Raw genomic sequence first — 26618 nt, 5'->3', positions numbered from 1 at the left:
AAGGGTCCTTTTTTTGTTTAAGAAAACAACGTAGTTTTTAGTGATCAAAAATCAACCTGCTTCAAGAGCAACATTGTAACCCCACACCCCAAAAAGTCCATGAAAAGCATGTTTGTACTTGTAGGTGGCAACTAACCAGCAGTATATAACGAATGTGGGGATGGCGGTACTAAAATCTTGAGTATACGTGTATTTATTTTTATTATTTATCCTTTTTTTAAAAAAAAAGCCTCTTTATTTTCTATCACTGTTTAAGGTCAGCGAGGTTTAAAACGAAAAAAGGAAAACCATTCTCAGACAGGCCACGAGGTGGCACGGTTTAACCACGGAACTGGCTCAGCTGGCCTCTTAGCGGGGGCTGCTGCTGCTCAGGGGGGAGTTGCCTGTAGCAGAATAAAAGGAAATGCAGAGAGCATGGTAGAACGCCCTCAAACTGCCATCTGTTTCGACTGCTACTGCAATTACAATCGAGTGTAAATCCGTATTGAAACAAAACATATCAATGGTTCTGAGCTTATTTTCCATATTCAAAAGATCCTTTGTAAACACCTGAAATTGTATCAGGCTCCAAAACTCACCCTCCCCAGGTGCATTTTTCAAATACACACATTCTGTTCCCCAGCTGTTTCTCTCTCGTTATTACACTAACAAAATTTGAAGTAAAAATTACACTAGTACTCCTGAATTCAATTTACATCCAAGGTTCCTGCTTTTGTAAAAAAAAGAGATCCACAGCAAGACTGAATTCCTTCTGCTCACTAGTCAGTAGCAGCCCATTTAAAGAACTAAAAAAAAAATACCCAAAGAAAGAAACAAAAGGTTTGGAAATGTGTGTTTTGTAATATCACTAGTTGGTAATGTATTTACCCAAACTAATTTTATAAAGGGTGTCTGTACAAGATTACCTGCTCCATGAGGTATTTTAAACAAACTGCAAAGTGCAAAGAGGTCTTCATAACATAAACTGCAGGTGTGAGTTAACTTTTTTTTTTTCATTTAATCATAGAATCAGTTTGGTTGGAAAAGACCATTAAGATCACTGAGTCCAATCGTTAACCTAGCACGGCCAAGTTCACCTCTAAACCATGTCCCTAAGCACCACACCTACAGGTCTTTTAAACACCTACAGGGATGGTGACTCCACCACTTCCCGGGGCAGCTGGTTCCAATGCCTGACAACCCTCTCAGGAAAGAAAGCAGACATAACAAATCCGGCACTAGCAGTTACTCTGTAACTAAAGCAGTGCTCTCTGATCTCAGACCTACGCTCTGATAAATGCACAGCTCACCAGAACCTTTGACATAATGTTTTCAAAGCAGCTGACAGGTTCATAATCCCTCGATATTCCTTGAAAGCAGTCTAATAACCTGTGTCAAAGGAACTCAAAACTATTTACAGCCTTTTCATATTTTAGGTGGTTTTAGCCACCACTCTGTAGACACATACAAGGGATGCATGACACAGAATCAGAAACTATTTAGCATCTCATTGATAATACTGCACACTAGGAAAGCACTTCAGACCTCTCTATAAACACAGTCAAGATTCCTCTGCACACCACAAGATTTCACAATTACTTGCATTATCCTTTTACGCATCTTGATAGTCATTCATCAGACAAGCATCTTACAGTGGTCTAGAGAGCAGCAGTGGCTTGGCATCCATCTCAGAGGCTACACACTTGCTCCATTGCTTTACGAAAGTGTCATTACCACATACAGACAACAGGCACTCGCTGGAGGAACAGCACAAAGGAGTCAGTTTTCGGCCTATGCCTCAACTCAGTATTGACTTGCTCGCTCCTGAGGGACAGGAAAATATCCACACAGAAATTACAACGCTATGACTCTTGAAAATTTGCTTTTAGCAGCTTCTGCTCTTTGACCTAGCTTTTTGAACAGGAACGTGTACATCTTCAGCATTTTCAGCACTCCCTTTTGGCCTTTCTGTGGTTCTCCGCATGCAGACACTGAAATTCCCTCATGAAGTCTTTATTTCCACTGAGCAATCTTGATTATATTATTCACCAGCATACCAACATATGTAGTCACATATTAACTCCTGCTAACTTCCTGAGCTTTGCCTTTTCTGAAATACTTTGAGCCACACGGTTCACACTGCTTCTGATGCACAGTGCTAACCAGCAAAAAGTCAGCAAGTTTTTAAACAGGCAAATGTGATGTTCCAGTTTTGTTCTTTTTTTAAACCTGCCAATTATCTCAAAGTATTCAGGTTTCAATCTACCCAGGGAATGGCAAGATATAAACATTTTTCTGTTTGTTATCTGATCCTTGGAAAATATGAGGTAAGTTCTGGTGACTCTAGAAGACATGGAGACAGCTTAAAGCCATCTAATCTTTTAAGGTTAGTGCAGTACTTAATTTCTGAGATATTTAATAACTTACAGGTCTTCCCTTTGGTCCTCGTTCTCCTCGTGGTCCTTGTGAGCCTGGAGGTCCCTGAAAGAAAGATTATAAGTATTAAGTACCTTTTAAACTAGCTAATTATTAATAAAGCTCTGAAAATACGAAATGCAATGCTTATTTCAAAATTAATCTGTGGGGTTTTTTTCACTTGATCATAAAGAAAACAGCTACAATCACCAAAGTATTCAATATTTCTTCTCAGTTGTGCGTTGCCTGAAGGGAGGAGAACCAGGATGCAGAGATCTACAAAACGGTTTCAACTCTCATGTGCTCCACAGGTTAATTTAGCAAAGGTTTTCTAAATGCTGGAGGATTTTAATGCAGAGATGTACAGGTTTGAGAGACCGTTTTTGCTAGTCCAGAATTTCTGCCTGCTCAGCCACAGCCAGACAGCATCCTGCATCTCCTTCTACTCCTGCTAGAAAAACACTCCCCAGCATCAACCTCGCACAAAGGTCCTCGGACATATTAATACATGTACTCCAGGCACACATCCATTCACTTAGGGCATGGGTTGACCTGCCACTAGTAAAATATCCCATAATCCTGTTGCCTCCTCAAACCCAGCATCTTTGCAGACAATAGCTGCTACAAGGCACAGAAGAGTCCTCCTTTGCATCATCCTCATGACACAAAAGTGAAATGGCATAAAGTGGAAAATGCTATCATCAGAGAAACAGAAGATCAAAAAATACTCACGGCTGGTCCCGGGCGGCCTCGTATTCCTGAAACCTAAAAAAGGCAATATAAATTAAAGTTACCACACAAGATTATGGCCATATTTGTCATGACTACCCTACAGAAAATTAGTTATTGAAAAGTAAATATCAAGAGAGAAAATTAAAGTGCCAGGCAAGTTGCAAGGCTTTGGGGGGGGACAGGGAGAGGAGGGGGAATAGATATCACTGGTTATCTCTTTCCAGTTTGGAGTCTTTTTATAAGCCATATGAGCAAAACCTTAGAAGTATCATTGTTATTCTAAAAAAGACAAAATAAATATATGAATTACAATGATTGAATCTCAAATTATTGATTCTTTTGTCTTAATGCTAGAAAAGAATCATGAAGATGGAAAGTGACAATTTATTTCACCAGTTTTCTCAAGTGTCTCTACACTTACTAAATACTAATTTACCATTACGCCTTCACAAAATTCTAACTATAACAATGAAGATTATGACAGATTTATCTCAATAAGATTTTTTCCCAAAATGCAATTGACAGGAATTTCTAATGCTACATGTGTGAAACAGTGCAATTAATTCCATTGATTCCCATTTTTGTTGTATTTCCTTAATTACTGCAATTCTGCTTTAAAGCACTTAAATGTGCTTTTCTAGGGTGTACTGATAAATGAAGAAAAAATCAGACTTACAGGTGGCACTACTCCAGGTTCTCCTTTTTGTCCCTGTAGGAAAAGGTACAAAAACATCGGATGGGAGAAAACAAATTAAAATACAATTCACTGTATCAGTTTCACCAATACCACCCCTGTGACTGTGACAAATGCTAAGACTTCTTTAAAGTTATAACTGAGACTAAATTAAAGTACCTGAGATAGCCAATCCAAAGTATTTTTAACGACTATGGACACTGACTAAATGAAGACTATAAATTAACAGACTTTCTCTAACTGCACAACATACTGTCTAGAAGAAGAGTCAAACTAAAAAATACCGTGATATTCAAGTACTAGAAAACATGTTGTAGTTCTATTATTGGATTATTTGATTCGTATGAAACGTAGACCCCAGAGCAACATTCAGATTCCATTTCTTCAAGGTATTAAATTAAATTTCGTATCGTTAAACCTATGGAAATAAAGAAACCTTCATGTCCATCTGCATTGTATGGACAGAACACAAAATTATTTCACATAGCTTCAGAGTGAAGGACACAGCATTTGCCTTCTGACTTCTCTTTGAGCTGAATCCATTGACAATGATTAAGTGTTACATAAAATAATGGGGGTTTGACCTGTTTGTGGTAGCCGTTTTATTAAGGATGAAAAGGAGGACTTCGTAAATATAAAAAATTTCCTGCCTTGTTTATCAAGTAATAATAAGCTGGTTAAAGCCCATTTATTGCCATAAACTACCTCCCCACAGAGAGCTATGCTGTTTTAAGTCAGTGTATAATACTTGATCACCTAAAAATTATTTCAACTATTTCTTGTAGCTGCTTACTATCTTAGAAACTCATTTATCAGAATGCATCTTTAATTTCTCCTGTAAGAACAGATCTTCTCTTGGTTTAATTGCATACAGGGAGCAATGCTGCCCACAGAAGCGTGGTTCTGTGCAGGAATACATCATCCCAGTTCTTCACCAGTGCCTGGACCAAGTGTCCCCAGGGAGCACTCGGGCTCCAGCAGAGCCACCTCCTGCACAACCTCCTTTTGGAAGAGACCTTCACAAGCACTTGGGTAACAGCTCCCAGTGGTTTACTTAACAGTAACTCAAACACGGCCATGGTGTTGTACAAGGTGCCTTGGGCAGCCTGAATTATTACCACGGTGAAAGTAGAAAAGATTTTTAAAAACTATTTTCAGAATGTTTTAATACACACAGTTAAAGAGAATTTTTATATTTGTGCAATCCTCCAGTGATTTATACAAAACCCCAGTTATTCATGGTCAAGTATATACAATTAATGAAATAAAACAGTAAACGTAAGAAAAAGAAATTCTTATTAAAAACACTACTTAGAACCAAAGAGTAGCATAAAACATTTCTTAAAACTTTAATTTGTATAACTAAGTTATAACTATAGTTATATATATATATATATATATATATATATATATATATATATATATAAAGTTATAACTATAACTAAGTATAACTTTGCATTGGAGCTCATCACACCAATGCTGTAAGGTACCAGCTAGAAGGCAGAGCAATTTTGGGGTAAGCTTGCCTAGCAAAGGTGTCTCTTAGGCTCCCTTTAGTACAGCTGAGGTGTAGCTGTAGGCACGAAGGGCTGCAAAGCCCACATCCCAGCCATGTGTCACACCTGTGCAGCTGCTCCAGCTCACGTGCAGCAGTGACACAGCTGGCTTGGGGTTGACACCTCAACTAGGTAGGTCAAAGCTAGCACAAGGACAGCTGGACGGACGGCATGCACTAATGCCTTGCATCGTAATACAGACATGCCTCCCGCACAAAGTTTTAACAATTCCAACAGCTAGGCAGCCAAGTCTCACCAAAAACCAAGCTGAAAGTTTTAATAGTTTGGCTTCTAATGACCCAGTGGTCCCTTTCCTCATTTTGTGGCACTGCTGTAGAGTAGTTTGGCACAACAGAACCACTCAAACTGGAATTCCCTTAATGGAGACAGCAGGGATTGTCAGGCAGAGGTTTCTCTATGTTAAGATGAGGATTTTTGCCTGCATCCCAGCATTTTTTCCATGTGGACTGCAATCTCTCTAGCCACTGACGAAGACCAAGAGGAAATAATTAAGTATTTCTCATTTCTGTGAAGTGCTTCAAGGAGATACTATAGACTCTTTTAACAGTTGTAATACATTTTTTAAAAATGTAAAGGGAATCTTACCTTTCTTCCTCTACCTATTAAAAAGGACAAAAGAAGAAAAGAGAGAAAAATTAATGTTTTTGCTGTGAGAGACAGATCATGGTAAGAGCTGAGTGCAGGTGTTACAGCTAGAGCCATTCCCACCCCTGGATGCACAGAAGATGATGTATCACCTACAGGGAGCTGGGGAAGTTCCAAGGGACATGCGTTCTACCTTGTTTGGGTTTGAGCAAACATGATGGTTTGCAATGTCCCCACATCTCAGCCTTTTTCAGCATTGCACAGGAAAATAAAAAGCACTTTAGGAAAGCAGAATATTTTGTGGGGAATTGTCGGAAGCTGGCCTAATGATTGACAGTGAAGTCAAAGCAAGTTTTATTACTGACTTCAATACAAGCGATGCTGATGGATCGATAACATATTACATGGTATTTTTCAAAAGATAGAGCTGACTGAGGAATTTTGACGTTTTCTTGCTTGAAAAGCACCTGCAATACCATGTGCCTGAATTCAGAGCCATATAGCCACATTCATATCCACAAAAATTCTATAGAGGAATATTTTATTAGTATCTTCCCTAACAGTAAGGAATTCTGGAATGTGTCCATACTGCTTTTATATTTGTTGGGTGTACTTTGTTAGCGTTGGTCTAATGCCTCCCAAAACACTGCAGATGCTCCATCTATTTATTAATGCTTACCACATCTTGCTCCATTGCTCAGTTACACAAGTCCCCACTACACGCTCTTTATCACTACTTTGTTCTATATTAAGCTAATTAACAGCAATTATAACTCCTGAAGAAATTGCTTTAATTATTATATATGGAATGCAGTTCAAAAAATGCAACACACAGTATTAATGAATACTAATTGCAAGTTAAAGAGATTTTCTTTTAGGAAAACTGAAGGGGAATTGCTTCACCTAAGTCTCTCCAGGAAGAATAAATAGATTGGAAAAGACATAATCTCTAAGGTATACCATAGAAAGTATGCAAACAGGGAGTTAACTATACTTCATACTAACTTTTTTAATGTCTCACGAAAGGATCATGTGTCCATGTTTCCACTTCAGGGAAACACTTTATACTGTTTACATTTTACTGTTTACATATAATGTTTACATTTATTCATCTGTTGGAGGGGCCTCAAATTGAGCATTCTGTTAAAGCATGCACTTATTTTATTAGATATATATTTATATAGTAAATCTGTATTTCTCTTAATATGTTTATTACATATATTTATCGTAATATATTTATCTTTCAGTTCCAGAGGAACCACAAGAAGCCACCAGAATTCGACCTCCTTGAAATATCAAGATGGAATTCAGATCAACCTTTTAGTTATAAAGCCCTTTGGGCTTATATCAGGTTCATAGTCAGAAGAAAACCATTCTCAGAGCCAGCTCAGGTGCAACCCAAGACACAAGATAACTATCAAGTATCTGCTCTCTTCAGATTTAAACTTCCACCATGGAAACACTATTAGAAATTTCAGTATCCTAAAGTTCCTAGTTCTTTGGGCTGTCTCTCTTTTTTGAAAAGCATACTGGAAAGCAATCTTACCAATGGTGGGGTCAAAATCGCGTGTTGTGTGTGGACACACAGGACAGCACTCTCCTGGGGGCACCTGTGGGTTCTCACACTCCAGCACATCTTGACACTGGATTTCATCGCAAAGAATTGCTCCGTTGTCACAGACGCAGATTTGGCATGGTGAGGGCTTCCAAATATCCCTGTTCAGGTACACCTGGCCATTCTGAGTGCAGGCTATTTCTTCAACATCTTCTCCTAGATAGGAGAGAGAACAAACACTACATTTTCCAACTGTGAAATCAAAGGAGGAATAGGTCTGGACAAGGAAATAGCACATTTGGAGGTAAGCAGCATCCCATACACAAAGAAAACAGTCCACCAGCATAGTCGAAGGTGATATTGAGGACTTTTAAATATCAGTCATCTTAAATGTCTTTCTTATTTTACCACCTTATTTCTTGACCAGAAAGAAGTAAAATAGAGTCAACACGGAGTGCACAAACCAACCACAGTATCAAATGAATATTGCCTCCTGAGTCTCTGGATGCCCTTCTGCTCAGTGGGGTGCTAACTCTGCGTTGAGGACCTCCTGCCATGTGTTTGCTCTGTTTGAACTGTTGTGCACAGGGCGTTGGGGATGTCTGACTGGGGACAGGAACCTTCAAGACTTCTGTACGAAACAGCATACGCTACCTGCTCGCTGCTGCAGGTACCTTACACAGCCAGACTTACGGCAGTGTTGAACAGACATGGCAGTGTTTGTTGATAAGTCTCATTTATTGGGGTCTTGGTGTAAGGTAATACCAACACGGAGACTTCTAAAGACGACAGTCAGGCACTGTCCAGTGGCCCCAGCAGTCTCCACTGCAAGGGTCCTGGCAGCAGTGTCTCCAGTGGAGCGGAGAGGATCCTCAAACTGCTCATTTGGCTCAGTTTTAATACTCCAGCTGGTCAGGGCCCTACATGATTACCCCAGCACATGCGTAAGTTATTGCTATGGATATATATTAACTACACACGAAATACCTCTCAAGTATTTTAACTGTCTATGAAAGACTATCTATTTCTATTTTACTGAAGTTTCATATGTCATTTTTAACCTAATTCGCCCTGTTTACAGAAGGTTTATTTTCTTTCTTGTCTTAATATTATCCCTTTTCTTTCTTTTCCTTGAATTCCAATTTAAAATAAATTTCTTACTAATCATTGGAAATCTACTTAGAATTAATTTCTTACTAATTATTTAGAAATCTACTCAGTATAGTTTTTGCTCTCTCCTCTCCAAGCAATCTACTGTCACCAAGGTGGAAAAAATTCTCTGGGTTGAATTAATAACTTAGAAATTTCAAAAATTTCCCCATTTGATGGCAGCATTTAAGGGGACATAACATCTGTTTAGGCACTGTTCTAGCTATACTTAAGTCTATACCTCTGGTTTTTTTCTACTCTCTAGGCAAATACCCCAAATACCTGGACTTTTTTTTTTTTTTAATTAATGAGGTGAGTATATCTCAGTATCTCTCCCTAAGAATAAAATACATCTGAAAAAGAATTTAAAAAATCAAGTGGAAACTTTTCTTTAGGTATCCAACATTTTACAGAATGATCTGTCAGTAAAAATTTTTTTTCGCTTTGGCCCAATGAAGATTTCATCCTCTAAGGGAGCGCAAACACCTGCAGAAGCAACAAAGTGTCCCCAGGCTGCCCCTAGACAATGGGTCACAAACAATCCAGTTAAAACCATTACCTGAAAACTCAAAAAAATCCCCAGATTTTTAACTGGTACAAGACTGGGAATAGGGGCAATTATAGATATAGGACACACCCACTAGTAAAAGATCATGACCATTATTTTTTAAGAAAACCTGTTATTAGCATAAAAATTAACAGCTCTAAGTACAAGGACGGTTTCACTGTTCTATGCATTTCTGTCCTAATTTAAACCAGATGTAAACAGAAAATCACTAATGAATAAATATGAACAGATTTGGGATTTCAGCTTCATGCCTTAACTCAAGTCCACTTACTCCATCAATGTCAAAGCTCGGAGAAATGGAGCAGATGTGTCATTAACTGTTGCCTGCCACCATTAACTTCTGCAGCTTTCTGACAGGAACCCAAATTCCAAATTTATACCAGGCCAGCTCCTTTCTGCAATTGCTTTATCACACCAACTGACAAAATTATTCGAAGGGGTGCTGCAGAAGCTCAGGAGGAAATGTTTTCAGTGTGAAGTAAAGACATCAACCAAGTGTGCTGTACAGTCCATTTATGACATTGTGAGAATCGTTTTCCAAACTGCAGATCGTATTTTGGAAAGTACTTTTCTTGCTTCTCCCTTGTGTGCATGACATAACGTGCTGTCTGACATACTTAGCCTTTTCCTCCCAGATGTCTGGCATATGGTCTATATCTTCCTTAATGTATCACCCACAGAACTCGTTGTGCTGTTCAGGAGAGCAGCAGTTTGCAGAAATGAAATTTCTAAGTTACCGAGCCCAAAGTCAGCATTCTGTCGTAACTTCAAATAAACCACATAGCAACTGCTTGGGCAAATCAGAGCTGAGCCAGATGGTGACCAGCTTCTGCCTGGGTCCCACTCGGCAGCTGAGAAAGGGGCAAAGATGGCGAAAAAACACATACCAACTTCTGGAAGTGTACTGATAAGTCCGTCTTCCTACTGGATTGCAGATATGCTGATAAAAACAAAACAAACAAAATCCCCAAAAAAACAAAAAAAAACCCGCACCCCACAATACTGCCTGAAAACAGATTTTTAATTTTAAATCTTCCAATTACGTTTGGTGCTTCTAGTTTTCCTTTCTGCTGTGACTCCATTACACTGAGCTACCTGAAAAGAGCAGCTATTTCAAAGACAACTCATCCTACAAGAACATTTTGACATTTTACTCTCAGGCCTGAACTGCTGGCATGTTATCCATCCATATCCAGACCGGGAAAGGCAGCAAAGGAAATTGTTCTACCATTTCCTCCCTGGTTTGCAAATCTGCAAGTTTTTTTAATTACAAAGACCAAGTCACTAACTCCTTATGTCATACATTCTTCCTACCTCTACAGTTGTAACACAAGGTGCAGAATGGCTTCAGAAGCAGCTTTGGAAATTCTCAATGTGGCAAAACAATCTGCTAGCCCATTAACTGATTCCTTTCTCACCAACAAAAAGTACAACTCTAATGGGTATTGAACCTGACTAGAGAATATACAGGGTTGCGAATCCATTGAAGCCATTGAAAATGAGTTTCAAATCAGTCTGCAAATATAAAAGGCAAGGTAGAAGAAATACCCGATGATGTATTTAAGGACTCATTCATGAGCTGCACAAAGGACCTTCATGAAAGAGGATTTCAATGAAAAGCACAGTAAGTACAATGCAATTATTTTTCTGCTATATATTGATCTGTTGGAGCATCCGTTCTTCTTTAAAGAACTACTTGATCAGAAGTCAAATAGTCAGTTATAGCTAGCAAACTAAACCATCACACTTGGAGTCTATGCATCAACAGTTTGGAAGTAAGAATCCCAACATGCGCAGTCATACACAGGTCTAGTTTTGTGACAACACTGAAATTGGACTAATTACTGGGGGGGAACTCCATCATAGCCACTAGATGGCTGTCAAAGCCTGTCAGTCATCACCAGCAAGTGCTAAAAGAAGTTTACGCACAGTAAAGGTGTGCAAGGTACACCCTGCTTTGGGCATTTTGTGCCGAGCTTGTTTTCCTCTCAAGGAAACATCTCTCAACAAGCAAACAACAAGGCAAGTGTTTTAAAAGACAGCATATGAAACCATTTCAATCTTGCACCACCATATATACATAATTTTGAAAACAACACCTGGAAATTCACTGCTGCTTGGTTTGCTGTTTAAAGTCACTCCATATTATTGTACCCTCATTGCTTTTATTGATTTCTGGTTCACATCTTGCATGTGAACAATGAATATGAGGCCTGGGCATGGAAAAAGCTGGAACACAATGAAAGAAAGAAAATGACACCTTGAAAAGAAAAAATTAAGCAGGAGGGGTGGGATGATGGAACAAATTGTCTTAAGTACAAATATTTTAAAAGAAATGGATAAGAACAGGGAGAAAAGAAAGACTGCTCCACATGTACAAACAGAGAGGCTTGCTAAATCTGACATCTTAAGGCCTTATTTCTCCTTGCAGAACTGTCCTCAAAGCCCCAAAATATACTCTCCTGTTACCTGTCCCTGCTTATAGACAATTTAATATGAAAGCAGTCAACCACCACTCAGATGGCAGGTATATGATGGAAGGGAATACAAGTCTCAACTGTGCAGCAGAGACACTTTGCTCAAAGATTGGTCACTCCACAGACTTGGATCTGCGTACTTCAAAAGCCCTTAGTTAAACTAACTCACTAGTCATCCCATGAATAAAGTTGGATGTAAACGTGTTTTTACACTGGTTAACAAGCAGGATGGCTGGACACATTGCTTGGTGCCTGCAGAAGCATAGGGGTGAAGGAAGCCTGGTCCGCCAGCAGCACTTACACAAATACTCTCGGATGACAGTAATCAAGCCGGAAATAAAATTACTTCCAAATGTCCAAGGCTGCACACAGATTGTAATGGTGAGGCATTCAAGGCATGCCTGAGAAAACACTGCCACAGATTGCAGCAGCTGGAGCCAGTAAGTCAAAAGCTCAAGTCCACAGTGGGGTGCCTGGTCTCTGCTGGAGCCCACGCTGCCACAAATGCCCTGCCTGGACTCTGCCATTCAAGACAGTTACAGTGAAGCCAGTACAGCTATAGCCACCTGCACCACGGTTTTACTTTCTGACTCCAGGCAGAAAAAGCCTAAAAAGAGTGCTTATCATGGCAAATTATTATGTTTTATTATTTCAAAAGAGGCTTGATGCAACAGAGATCATTCACTTTTCTAAGCAAAGTGTTGGAGCACATTCTTGACTCTGGGATGATATTTTAAGTGGAATCACTTTCGTTTGCATGAAGACTGGCTGGTCCCACAGAAGCGACAGATTCTTTTGGTAGAGAGCTTACAAAGAGAACGTGCTGCAAGAGCATTTCAGTCAGTGGAGGCAGAACAGGGCCAGGGTTCAGCACCACTGAACGCTCACAAGTTCAGCAATACAGGCATTGTCTTTAACATTAAAACTGAATTAAAACTGCAATTAACACATTCTCCGAAACACAAGAGGCTTCATTCTGGAAGCAAACACAGCCCAACGGTGAGAATTCCGCCCAACCTGCTGCTACTACAAATTAAAGCAAACCTTATTGGGACATGAGGAACTGTGCCTGATGTATTTAAGCCTCTGTCTAGAATAGCAAGATTACAATGAAAATGTAATATTCTTCTACTGTCTACTTTCGCTCACTGTTCTGGAATCCATGAATGTTTGATTTTGGTCTTTCCAAAATCCAGACTTGGACTGCTGTGCATCAGTAAAAACCAATGCATTTTGGCTGTGAAGAAAATTCTCTCAGCAGCTTCCTTTGCCAAGATCAGTGAGACATGGTTTCCACTCACAGTCCATTTGGATTCCTGTAGGAAACCTATTGGTGATTCGCAAGATGCCACATTGGTTGTCCAGCCAGCCAGAAACCAAGTGCCCAAGCAATAAGCCGTGCAAGGTAACATTGCACTGTGTCAGTCAGGTTCTGAAACAACCACTTCTTGTTGGTCCCAGCACTGCCCCTTGAGGAATGTCATTGTTATCTCGCCACCAGCGGGACTTTCAACCGACAACTGTTACTCCTTGAACTTGACAGTTCCACCAGGTTTTCATTCACCTGAATATGGGACTGAATAATTCCCCAATATGCCTACGGATGCTATGGGAGATGGTGTCAAAAGTCTTACTAAACTACAGGTAAACAGCATCCACTTCTCTTCCCACATTCACCAAGCCAATTATCTTATTGTAGAAGACAATCAGATTTAAACAATTCAATGGCAAAGGGAAAAATCCTTAAATATATAGCCCCTAACTGCAGTCTGATCTTCTCTTCTCTGCACCCATCTATCCAAACTCTTACAAGTTTCACTGTTCTAGTTTCACATATGCTATAATACTCAAAGTCTAACTGATAAAATAACCACGCACTGCAAAAGAACTGGTTTGCCTTCCTTGTTTTGTAGGATTTAGCTCCTTTGAAGTCAGAAAAAATGCGTATGGATGTCTTTTCTTATTACATCTAAGAGAAACACGCTGTTGCCCAAACATCCTTGTTCTTTGAAGCAATACACATCAAAGTTCAATAGAAACCTATCATTACACATTGCCTTTTCCAGAAAGCTTTTCTACATTGTGGTTTGCAAAGTGGACTCATGTAATACCCTAAATACATCCTTGCTGGCTAATATCACCCTCTTTTCCAACTAAAAATAAAGATTTGTAATTAGTAAAAAAATTCAATTCCATAATTAAAAATCTGTGCATTCCAACAGGCACAGCATTTCAAACCGAAGCAAAAACTACCCCGTGTTTGGGTGGAGTAGGAAGGTATCGCTGGAAAGCTATGCTCATAATATGCTGTTTGTAAAGCAAAGCTATTCATTTGCTAAAACTCTGGGCCTCGGAGAAATTAAAAAGAGGAATAGTAAGCAAGAGAGTCTGTAAAAATTCCAGGAACAAAGCCTCTGTTTCTTTTTTGCTGCCATTGCCTTTGCCACATTTCAGACAGCCCAGTGAGTAACTTCTGGTTTCAAGATGACATGGAACAGGCTCTGGCAGCCTTCAGGGCATCCTAGCTGTTTTCTGCACAGCATCAGAGATGAAGGTTATAGAGGAGCAGCCTAGTTTTAAGTGTAATCTAAAGTCAATCATGTGCCTGTGTATGAGGAAGAGACGGTGATTTAGGTGCATTTCATGCCCCAAAGAGAGTTTAACTTCTACACACGTTAAACTTATTTATTACTCACAGATATAGGAGCCATGAGCAATTTCCTTCTTTCAGTGCCTAAAAATAACAATGTCAATAAGTAACAAGTGAGCGGAGCTCAGTTCATTTCAATAAAGGTTAGGAATGAGAAAAGCCTTGAGACTGAATATGAAAGATGATTAGCACTGGTCAGGAGTGTTTCTACAATTCTTTTTTTGTTGTTGAAAGCATTGAATTACTGAAATACCAAGGAAGGTGCTTTTATTAGATATATCTACTTGAAAACTCGTCATTTTCGGGATGTTTGAAATTACCTATTTCAGTCAAGCAAACATTGGGGGTTTGCTAGAGAGATCTTTTTACCAAAAAAAGCCTTGTAAAGAACAGACATCCAAATCAAGCTGAAGAAAAATGTTTTCACTATCTGACTCAATTCTAACTTTTTCATCAAGACTATGTCATCAGACCTCTCCAAAGTTGCTTCAGTTCATCCTGGCTGGCTAAGGAAAACCCAGATATTTATAAAGCAGCTTCCTCTCAGGCACAAGCTGGTGGTTATATACTACAAATCCCAAGATGTCTTCAAGTAGACTCTCACATTTGCAGACCAGCATACTTTCATTTAATTCCTACTAGAAGAAGAAGAGAGCTAGGCCAGGGGAAGAATATTCTTACTTCATTTTTCAGAGTGTTGTATAACTTCATTAAATTCAAGAAGGAAGTCTAAACAAAACTTGGTCTCTTATTTGCGTTTATGCAACAGTGGGAAATCCTAAAATTAAGCTTGTTAATGTTAGTAAGGCATTAATGTTAATAAGGCATGGTAAGAAAAATCCAGTGTCAAAGAAGAATTAGAGGTATCTTTGCCTATCTGGACACTCTCTGTTGCTGCATTCTCCCTTTGAATAAAGGTAAATATTTTTATTTCATTTTTAACTTGGCTTGGGTAATGTCCCACTTCTTGGTCCATACATATTAAAAATGAGCATTTAAAAAGATACCAAATGTTAAACAAACAAACAAACAGTCAGTCAGCAAAGAAGAAATTCTATCCACCCTGTCATTTAGATGCATAATGTCGATAAATGTTCTTTCAAAAGACACATACCATCCATTGCTTTGCCCTCCTGCAGGATTATGGTTTCTGGGACAGAGGAAATGAAAGGCTTTCCTGCAGGCTGTCCTGCTCTTATTCATTGGATATCCTTCCATACTTCAGGGATGAAGCATTATGAACTTTTGTCAGGCAAAGAGTCCATACTAAAAAGGTTTTGAATGAATTTAAATGCAAGTAGGGATGAGTAGTTTAAAACAAACCAGCCACCATCACCTCCAGCTACTGTTTGCTTTGAACTTAATCTACTTTCTATTTCCCTTAGTTCCTCCTTTCAAAAATACTTCATCATTTTTCAGATCTTTTTCATTTTATCCTACTATTGTTTCTTTGAGATGAGCCTTTAAAAGCCCAAGCACCCAAGTTACAAGAACATTTTTTTCCAAAGCAAAACTCTACAAATACTGACATCTTTTTGCAGCAGTTAACTCTCACAGCGGAGTTAGGAGCCGCAATCAGGTGCACATAAACGCATAAAATACAGCAACGTTGTTTATTTTCCCTTTTGTAAAAGAACAAAAATCTCCATGAGTTTGAGAGAATAATCCATGCCTAAGGGATGTAACTTAGATATTAGACTTGAGATAACTTCCAGAGAACAACTCCGGGTATATGCAGACTCTAGTGTGACAATGTCCCACTGCTGGTGTAAATACTCAGACTTTCATTGCACTCAGAAATCTGTATAAGTAACATAGAGAACCCTGATTTACAATTAGGCTTTTACGTGAACAAACCTGGTTTGGACTTTGAAGTGGAAATCACCAACTGGAAGCCAGGAATCCTGTACATCACCTTCAACTCAGTTTAACAGTGAAAACAGGTATCCCAGTTTACCTGTCTCCAAAATTACATTATAGTAGTCTATACCCAGCTGGAAAAAACAGAGACACTGGCATCAAAAGACAGCCAGCATTATTGTGTTACATTTACAAGCGCTGAAATTTCATGATATATCGCATCACTTCAGCTCCTTATAGACACATTTCAGTACAGTTTTTTTTTCTCTCTAATGCAGTAGATAGTTAGAAGTGACTATTTGTGGTACACAAAATGCATCACCAATCACATCTTTCACACAGTATTTAAGACGACAATACAAGCAACAAATAAGAACAGCCCAAATATTACTTTATATCTTACATTCTACGACTTTTCATAAAGGATCTAAAGGGAATTATTGCAGGTTTTGCTTTTAAACAATATTCTGTGATGGAATAAGCAGTTTGGCATACAAACATGATACAAATCCATCTACCAGCTCCCTTCAATATTTTTCAGATGACTCCCTGGAGAAGCTCAAATAATGTTTTGCTTGGTTCAGGTAAACTCCAGCTTAACACAAGCTCACCTGAACTCTTCTTCAAGGGCTTACTTTTCCTCAAAGAGAACCTTCACTTCCTTTCTTTTTATGTTCCTACATAATTTCACTTTCTGAACCACAAAACCCTTCCACTTTATCTTCTTCCTCCAAACCCAAAATTCCTCCTCTGAAACTCTGTTGTCTTCTCTAAGAAAAAAAATGTATTTCCTTTACTTCACCACACCATGTTACATATCTTTGAGCGTTGCATCAAGATACCTTAATATTACAATTTCCCATCCAAGAACTGCTCAATAAAATTTTGTAAGCATCAGGAATTCCACAGCAAGAAGTAATTCCACAATACCTCATCCTATTAGAAAAAAAAAAAAGAAGGAAAAAAAAATCGTTGCACTTAACATTCTAGGAATATACAACCATTTGCCATTTTTTTACCATCAGTTTAGAAATAGGAATTCAGTTCAGCAAAGTACTAATTATGTTGGAACATGCTCTTGATAACAACAGAAAAGTCTGACGCTCATTATGATCCAAGAGGACAGAAGTGAGATCATTATCTTGGGTTTTCAAAGCCTGTGAGACATTTATGTGCAAGTCCTTTAAGAGGTGGCTTTATTGACCAAGTCACAACTCCCATTTGTTTGTTAAATAAGACCGGACTATAGGTTCAAACTAACATGTTTTGCCTACTGAAATCCAGTTAATGAGTTTGGGATGTTGTACTTCGTTATGATTATCAAGAGCATCAGCAAAAGTACTCGTATTTCTTACACCTGAAGAAAAAGGCTGGACATACGGTGTCGCATTCTCAGCTGATTCAAAGAGTCACAGCTCTGAAAAATCAGTAGCTGTCAGTAAACTGGATGTTCTCCAGTTCATGCCAGCTAAAGATTTTGACTTTCAGTCTCTCAATCAGCATCTGTTTTTTACATAGATATCTATCATTCTGTTCTAAGGAAGTTCCCAGATGATTAGAAATAGCTGGCATCTATCCACAAAATAAACCAGAGGTTTGTGATAATTCCAGAACACAGTGTCCTATTGCTAAATTTATTCACACTAGTGAAGAAATGTAATATTTCCAGTGTCCTTCCCCACCAGTGGTCTGTGCTAACGCAGCTACTCCCAACAATCTTTCATGCAAATAAGGCCAAATATGTCATCGCTATATTATTTTTTAAATATCATTAGTCCTGCCAGGTTAGTAAGCTCATATATAGAATCAAATTAATTAATGGCTTGATAACATTAAATATTTTTTTGAAAATAAAATGCACTACAGGAAATAAGGAGTGATTATTTTAGACATTAAAGATGCACATTAGTGCTTTTTTAAGACAGACAGAGCACCCTCAGGGTTGAGTGTGTAACAGCAGTCCTGACACGGATGAGCCACACGACTGAGCTGCACAGACACAGAGGCAAGATATGAACATGCCAGACTCTGTCCCATGTGTGCAGCAAGCCCAAGCTCTGGATCACACCAGGCAGAATTGTCATGTATCTGTGCTGTGCCCAGACCTTCCAAATACTCCATGAAGGGCCAGTCCTCAAGAGCAGTTTTGTAACTGTCCTAAAGTATAATGTAACTTCTTTCTTAAAGAAAACAGTGATCTAAAAGTGAACTGTTAACACACCAATGCACATCTCCTAGGTAGAGTGCTTTGCTGCCTGGCTGTTTTCAAAAATTCATGTGAAAGTTCAAACTGTCAGTAATATTGCAACATATACTAGAGACGGATGTAATAAAACAGATTTATTTTTTATCCTAGACCACCCACAAGACTTTCTTCATACCTTCTGCAGGCCTTCAGCACTGAGTTGGCAGCACACTATGAATTAATTCTTCTTCACTGTTATTCACCAGGGCCTTATTCAAGGGTTAAAGCGAAACCCTCCAAGACTTATGGTGTCCTAACATCTACCTGTTGTCGTGAATGTGACCATCACTCAGGACATTGCATTAAATGAGCAAAAGAGAAAAACAGACACATTTTCACAGACTAATTACACAGAACCTCACCCTTAGTTTGTGTGAAGAGGTTCGGTTGCACCGAAGTTAGTGGATCACCATCACCACTGACAGACTCTCTCACTGTTACAATAGATAGCTCTTCAGCACACTCAGCTGCTGAGCCATTTTTTAAAGAAGTGGGTGCGTAGCCATTTTAAAAGCTGCAGAATGAGATGCACGTCTAAGTCTGGTCCTCTGCTGGATCTCTGAAGAACTACTAAAACTGATGAACTGGGAGAATATAAAACAGAATATAACTTTTTGCCTCTGGCAATGAAATATGCATAAATTGATATATTAACTGCCTGGTATCACAAGGGAAAACTATCCTCCATAAAACTCATTCTTATCATGTCAGTAACTGCACTCCTGTACATTACAGACATTGAAGAAGAGAGCAAAATATTTTCATAGTGACGAGTTTGACAAAAAAGATAATAACCACCTTATTGGAAACAGATGGTTTACACTGCTGTGCTATAGATAAGGTTGTGTCAGCATTTCCATAAAAGGCCTCCCCGTTTCCAGCAGTTTTTAAGCTGGCAGGAAACATTTCTACATCAACTAACAAGATACAATTCCAGGAGTAACCTGGACAAATTGGGGAAAAAGTCATTCTTGGAAAAGAGAGAAGGATTTGTGGGGTCAGACTGACAGAGAAAGTGATAGTATCCCAGCAGTCCACTGATTTCTACCAGAAACAAGTCACTATGCAAGGTCATATCCCAGCCTGTTTCTGTGGATCTCAATGGCACAACTGCAGAGACTTCACTGATGCAGGATCATAACACACATCGTCTCTGTCATATATGTACAAATATGCATATACATTTTTATGAATAGTTGTAAACCAAGGATAAGACCTTTTAGAAACAAAATAACACAGGAAAAATAGCTATTTGTGATAGATGGAAAAGGTTAGGTCCTAAAAAAAATAATATATATACTTGTTGAATTGATGAGCTGTCACAGATTCAGTACTGCTGAAACAAAGCCCAAATTAACAAACAGCATTCAGATACATTTCAGAAAACATTAGTTCAGCGTTGTCCTTCCCAAAAACATTTAACTGCTTTGATCAAGAACTGACGATTATCTAGGATAGCTTAATGCATATTGCTAACTGTATCTAATGAAAATTAACAGATTTTTTTAATCACCTGTGTAAAAAGTAAATATTACAATGATCCTCTTACCACTCAGTTTCAGATCCAACCCAGAATTTAACATTATAGTTTAGACGCCTCTAATTTAACAATCACAAACCCATTTTTTAACTTCATTAAATTTGAATCAGGCTTTCCTTTGTACACTCATACAATTCACTTCACATCAACCAGGTCTCTGTTCTTCTTGTGCTAGAAACTTTGGGGTATTCAAATTTCCTCCTATATTTGGACCACAAATCCTTTCTTGACAAGGAATTTGCTCATTACTTGTCAGGGGACTTTTTGACAGGGTTTATTTCTGGTTGATGGGGTGTTTTGTTCTGTTTTGGTTTTGTGGTTTTGGTTTTTTTTTTTACTGTTGTGGAACGCACTGAAAATGAAACATAAATTACGCACTGTCAATGTGACAGATTAAATTTGTATCAGATGCTGTGAGTTACTGCAGTTACTCTCATACATAAAACATGAGAATGTACAAAGTGCAAAGGTTACACCACCTAAATCTAGGTAATAGCTTTATATAGATAAATATATACCTATATATTAATAGAGATATAATATTAGATATATTCTATTAATATTACCTAGAGAATTTTTATATATACTCAGATCCTTTAAGTATCTGAGAAACTCCCCAAAGGAGGCGATTTTTAGAAACTTGAAGACTCATGCTTTTTTTTGGGGGTGAACGAGAAATCAACAGAGCATTGAGCTCTGTTGCCTTTTGGCAGGGGTGTAGGCTTCTGTACAATTCTGTACCAGTAAGTGTGAACATAAGAAACTGCTATAAATTTGCATTTACTTTGGAGTACCAGGGTGAATCTTCCCTGTTGATCTACTGTAGGACAAATGCGGAGAAGTTTACTTCCAAGATGAGATGCACCCCACCGTGCACAGCTGATAAACTGCTATCTACATAGAAATCGCTATGATTAGATTTTAATACAATACTCATCAATTTAGAAATCCGGTAATTTAAAACTACTATGTAGTATATTTTGCAGTTTTTTCCGATTTAATTTTCTTCTACCAGGAGCAAATATATGAGGTGAAAATGTGTCTTTCTTTAACATTAGCAGTATGTCTTAGTGCTAAAAACATATTATGCCAAAAGAAAGATTACTCCTTGGGCACTACAACGTGTACCTTCATTTTCCGAAATTATCTGGTAATATTCAGAAGACAGTGATTTGATAGACCTGTATCATCAAGGTCTGGGGATGCAAAATATCCTTTCGATGTATTAGAAGAACAATATAAATTGTATCATTTCAATGCTGACCCACACAGCACCATTCCGCAAGTTTGGCTACAACATCTTAACAAGCAGAAAGCTATAAATTGAGTTCAGAAGCAAACCTCACTTGGAGGCATTCCTTGGACATCAACACTGGAAGACTATAAACAGCCTTGTTGTTTCAGGGCCCCTTACACTCTTGATGTTAAGCAGAGCAGCATAGTTTACACTCAATACAGTCCATAATTCAAATATAACAACTTAGAAAAGCACATAGCTCAGAGATTGTTTGTTGTACTTTGTAGAATCTTTCCAATGAATCAGAAAGGTGATCACCAATTGAGATACAGTTATGACACTAATAAAGGACTAATAATAAATAAATAAGGAAAGTCAGTTCTGTAGCTGCTGAGTATCTGGCCATGGAAACTAGTTAAAAAACTTAGTAGTTGAATACAAAACCCAGAAATACCTCCACTCATTAGTTTGTATTTGTTCATCAGGAAAATATAGAATCTCTAAATATTAAAAAAAATACTAATTTCATAGAGATGGTTACAAAGGATCAAACTGAAATTATTAAACTGTAAAATCATTCTTAGGCACTGGCATTTATTGATTCTACCGTACAACCTGCCACATGGGTTAAAAGCCTTGGTTTGATATAGATAAGCTCTGTACACTATTAATAATATCCATTGAAACCAAGTTCTCCACAATGACTATAGAGTATTCTGTAATTACATTTCAAGATCCTATTCAAATGATATTTCAGTTAATGATATTGACCTAATCTCTTCTTAATTATTATGTTAGTAGGCTGCACATTGCTCATTTTTAAAGAAACAATATTAAATATGTAATTAAAACTAAGCATACTGATTGGATTCTGAACAGATGAAACTATTTGTCTCAAAAATAATTGCAGCCCTTTATAACTTCTTGGTTTGCTGACGTGTTTGCCCCATTGGAAGCTATCTTCATTACATGCAATTAGAGCAAAGAAACAAGTTACAAAAAACAAGAGAAGGCAGGAGCAAGAGGCAGATCACTCGAGACTGATCTCTTGTGTGATACAGGGGCAGCTGCACCTCATAGTACTAGGTTTAGCAGCAGTTCCAGAACCCTTAAGCAGGCAAATAAAGCTATTTGTAATAGAGCTGGCATGTGTACATGAGAGAAGAAAACAAACACCACCACACCACAGTCTGACCACCATTACAGATGCGGCCCAGCTAAATACCACTGAAGGACATCCACTAAACCTCCCTGAAATTAATCGGAATCCTCTCATCCTCTGTAAGAGGCTCCACAAGCTGCTAAGTTTGAATGGGGTCAGCTCCAGAACCCTGACCAATATGATGCAATAGCCAAATTATAGTCAGCCTTCAAATAAAAAATATAACACTAGGACAAGATTTCTGGTACATATGAATATTTATATAAGGTAACAATTTTCACATTCTAAGGTACAGATATCACTGTTGAGCTTTAATGCTTTCATTGAGGCACAAAAGAATAATAAAGATTATGTCACAGCAGGAATGGAACAGTGGATAACAGAGATGATACTTTTCAATAAATGTCTCTGTTAAATACTAAGCAAATGCGGAGGTTCCACGACTTCCAACAACATGCTAACAGACAAGACATTAGACCTCACAAGACATATCAGACCCCACTGACATTATCAAGAAGCACAGGTGAGAACCTAATGTCCCCAAGAACCCCACCTGTGTCTGCAAGGCTGCATTTTCCAATTACATAGACGAGGAATCATCAAAAGAACTAAAAGGTACCTTAACAGTTCTTGAGAAGCTAAAAGAATGAGGCACACTACGTTTTTTAATAATGATGTAATCAACAAAAACATAGTTTGGTCCAACACAGAATACTGGGCTCAAGGGTAAAGTGGTGAGAATGAATGAAGTGTGATATACAGAGGGAGGGCCAGAGAACACATGGTCTGTCACTTTCACCTCCAAATACAAGAATCCAACAAATAATCTTTCACAAACCTAACAAGGTGCAACAGAAATTATTATTATATATAGCTATATCTATTTGGACATGATTTATTCATTTTTAGTCCAAACGATACAATTTTATAGGGGGTTGTAGTGGTGCTATGGAATAAGTACTTCACTTAAATACTTTGGAAAAATTATTATTTAAATACTGAAGAAAAGCTCTGGGGTGAAATCCATGGCTTGCACATTATCATCCTACTGCCTTCTTCATAGTGGTGAAAGTTCCTCTTCATTCAGAGCGATCATTTAGGTTTGACTCTCCCAAATTTTTGCATTCATTGTGTATGTTCTATATATTTATTACCATACATAGAACCGAGCAAGGTTTACTCCATGTTTGACTTCTGAAACTTCTGGTTCATCCTGAACTTAATGCATATAGCACAGTCTTCGATGCATCTATATTGTAATACTTCTTTCAACATGTGGGAACTTTCTGGTCTCCACAAAGGGGGAAATTATTTTAACTCAGCACCAGAGATTTCACCTCAGATTATAACAGAGGGAAGCAAAACTTAATTAAATCACATTAGACTGTGAGCAAACATCCTCTAAGATTAGAAACTAAGAGACTTTACAGGATGTTGGAAAAAAGCCATCAATGATACTCCACTGCATTTTCATAACTTGTGATTTCTATGCATTTCTCAGCACACAGGACACTACACGATAACTAACTTGAACCTAATTCACAGCAGCTAGCAAAGTCCTAAGTGATAAATTCTCATCTCCTGATGAGTCCACAGAGAGCAGCAGAGGAGGGGATTTTCAGGGCTGTAGAATGTTCTGCCTCACCAGACCCTCCCACAAAGCCCAAAGAGCACAGAGCCAGCGGGATGCTGAGCCCGCACTACAGCACGCTGCCCTCTCAACAGTCAGCTCACTAGGCTGCATGAATTAACTGTTCTTTAATTACTTCACTAGACGGACTCCTTTTTTTCCTTTTGCTTATTGCCACTTCAGATGTAAAAGCTTCCATATATACAAACTGGTTGTTTTCAAGAAAAGTTACATTTATTAGACTGTCACCATATGCTTTGCAGGATATCTTCATCTCTAAAGTGTGAGTTAATAAAACTCTGAAACACTGGGTACACAGAAATCTAGCTTAAAAAAAATCCAGAAACCAAGACGTTGTCCTCTGGTTACTAAGACCCATCAGAGACTTCAGATCTCAAAAAGCAGTCCAAAAGAAACTCGACAAGAATGAGAGACAGACAACTAATGACTTTTCCAATACAAAACAAAGCCACATATTGTCCTCTAAATTGCTCTACTGTTACCCGTGCTGAAAAAACAGATGAGTCCATTTCCAAACCAAACCCTAAAATCTCGTTTAATTATTCTTCAATTATTCTCTCATGCTTCATGAAGATCTGTTCTGAAAGCTTTAAAACGAAAACTGAATCTTCTAACAAAGTATTTTTGAGAAGTAACTAAGCTTTGTTTAAAATAGCATGATTGTGTTTGTTTAAGGTAAGATTAGCTCAATTTACAGCATGATGAGATTTCAATTATTGCAGATGGATTTTTTGGCTCCCAAATCCCTCCGGTTCAAAAGCCACTCTGCAGCTATTGTTTCATTTTCCTTCAGTGAAACCTCGGATCAATACCTCCAATAAGCACTTTCACATGAATTTCCATCCTCACAGAAAGCCTGTCAACCTCAAGAGACAAAAGAGCTTCTGTGCCATGTTTTATATCTATTTTTATATCATAGGAGCTCATTTTTCTAGGCTCTAAGTGGTAGTTTCCTGCCAGATCCACCCACTCATACAGCAGCTTCTTATGGTGAACACTTCAAAACATCCAGACAAGTAATTATGGTTTAGCAAATATCAAAGCTCTCTACCTAAGAAAACCATTGGTCTAAGTTTTGCAACCTAAAGTTTTAGCACATGATCCATTTTCTGCTTCTACATCAGCTGTTCATACCGACATACATGAAAGGATGCCTCTGTGGACCATTACTGCTGCTCATTCTTGCATCTTCTTTTTAAAAGATAATTCCTTGTAATGGCACATTGCCAGGAGGTGATGGTTAAGAAACCAAACTATTAACACCATTTTTATCCTCCATTTTCCATGCTCTGCCTATAGGTTTAGATTGCTTCAGTTGTCTCGTCACTAAGTGTAATAAATACATCTAACAAAACTGTGCTCCCATTACCAAAATATTTAGAGTAAAATTTAAGAAGCTGACTAGAGCAAGCAACACCTTTTTTTTTTTTTTTTTGTATGAAGGAGGTTGAAATATCACTTTGAAAAATGCTTACCCTGAGACATAAGCAACTTCTACATTAGAAGAATCCTTCCTCAGAAGTAACCCATAACTTAGGGTTAAATTGAAGCAGCATCTATCAGCCTTTTTGTACTGCGAACAGGTGGTGAGTGCTTAAAATTTACACACATTCCTCAAATCCCCACAGACTCAGCACATAGCAGATTTTTAAATAGTCTATTTCAATTTATTTGCAATCTTCATGTCTGTTGCAAAGCATAATGAACACATTGCTGAGATATCTACCAACAACAATCGAATCATCGCTTGCCAGAACAACTTCAAAGCTCTTAAATACACAGCAAAAATCAAACCGGTGCTGCAGGAATTTATCTTCCAGCCTCTCCTATTTACAGCTTACTAGCAGCACTGCCTTTTAAGTGTTATCTCTCTTCCGGTGAGTAGACATACTTCCTGCTGCTACTTACTATCTTCTGGCACTACCTGCTAATCACAGCCAGGCCACGGGTTCTGTCACTTCATCCTGAGGACCACGGTCAGCCCCCAGGGGACAGTGACAATCCTGCTTCAGAGAACTGGAGACTCGACCCCAGAGCACTCCTGTCCACTGCTGAATGGTTTGGAAACCTGAAGCTCATGAATGAGACAAGCACTTGCACTTAACAAAGACACTGCTCAAGATCTATTATCTGGTAGGAAGTTTTCTGTCAACTGCTTTTTAAAAGTCATTTTAGTATATTAGATAACTGCCTTTGATGGCAAACAGCATAAAGTAACACAAGGTTTCTTCTCTTCCTGTTTTAAACTAAACCCAGGAACACCTCACATTTACAAATATATTCTGAAGATATGGATCTAAGCCTAAAAACGAATTTTTTAATAATCCAAAATAATAATGTCTGTTGGCAAAACGAACACTGATAAATCTAAATTACTGACATAGTACATTATTTAACTGTTTACCAAAAGATATAAACATGGACAGGGTATAAAAAGCTGCAAAATCTCTTCTAGGAACTTATTCCCTTGGAGTAGCAGTTCATCACCACTTTACACCGAACATTGCTGTTCTGATTGTCCTCAGGTGAGGATTCAGTTCCT

The 26618-nt window shown here is 38.3% G+C and overlaps 1 protein-coding gene across 1 annotated transcript in view; it reads right to left on the bottom strand.

Annotated features, from left to right (window-relative positions):
• The window catches only part of COL5A2 (collagen type V alpha 2 chain), a 110756-nt gene that overhangs the window by 48240 nt on the left and 35898 nt on the right, over positions 1-26618 (bottom strand). Inside the window, exons 2-6 of the mRNA XM_065637395.1 lie at positions 7529-7753; positions 5983-5996; positions 3803-3835; positions 3127-3159; positions 2407-2460 (exon numbers count right to left, since the gene is read on the bottom strand). Of these exons, the coding sequence (XP_065493467.1) occupies positions 2407-2460; positions 3127-3159; positions 3803-3835; positions 5983-5996; positions 7529-7753 (359 nt within the window). The remainder of the gene's footprint in view (positions 1-2406; positions 2461-3126; positions 3160-3802; positions 3836-5982; positions 5997-7528; positions 7754-26618) is intronic.

The sequence above is a fragment of the Caloenas nicobarica genome, chromosome 6, assembly GCF_036013445.1.
Source record: "Caloenas nicobarica isolate bCalNic1 chromosome 6, bCalNic1.hap1, whole genome shotgun sequence".
NCBI classification, from domain to species: domain Eukaryota; kingdom Metazoa; phylum Chordata; class Aves; order Columbiformes; family Columbidae; genus Caloenas; species Caloenas nicobarica.
This window is presented reverse-complemented; position numbering and strand designations above follow the sequence as displayed.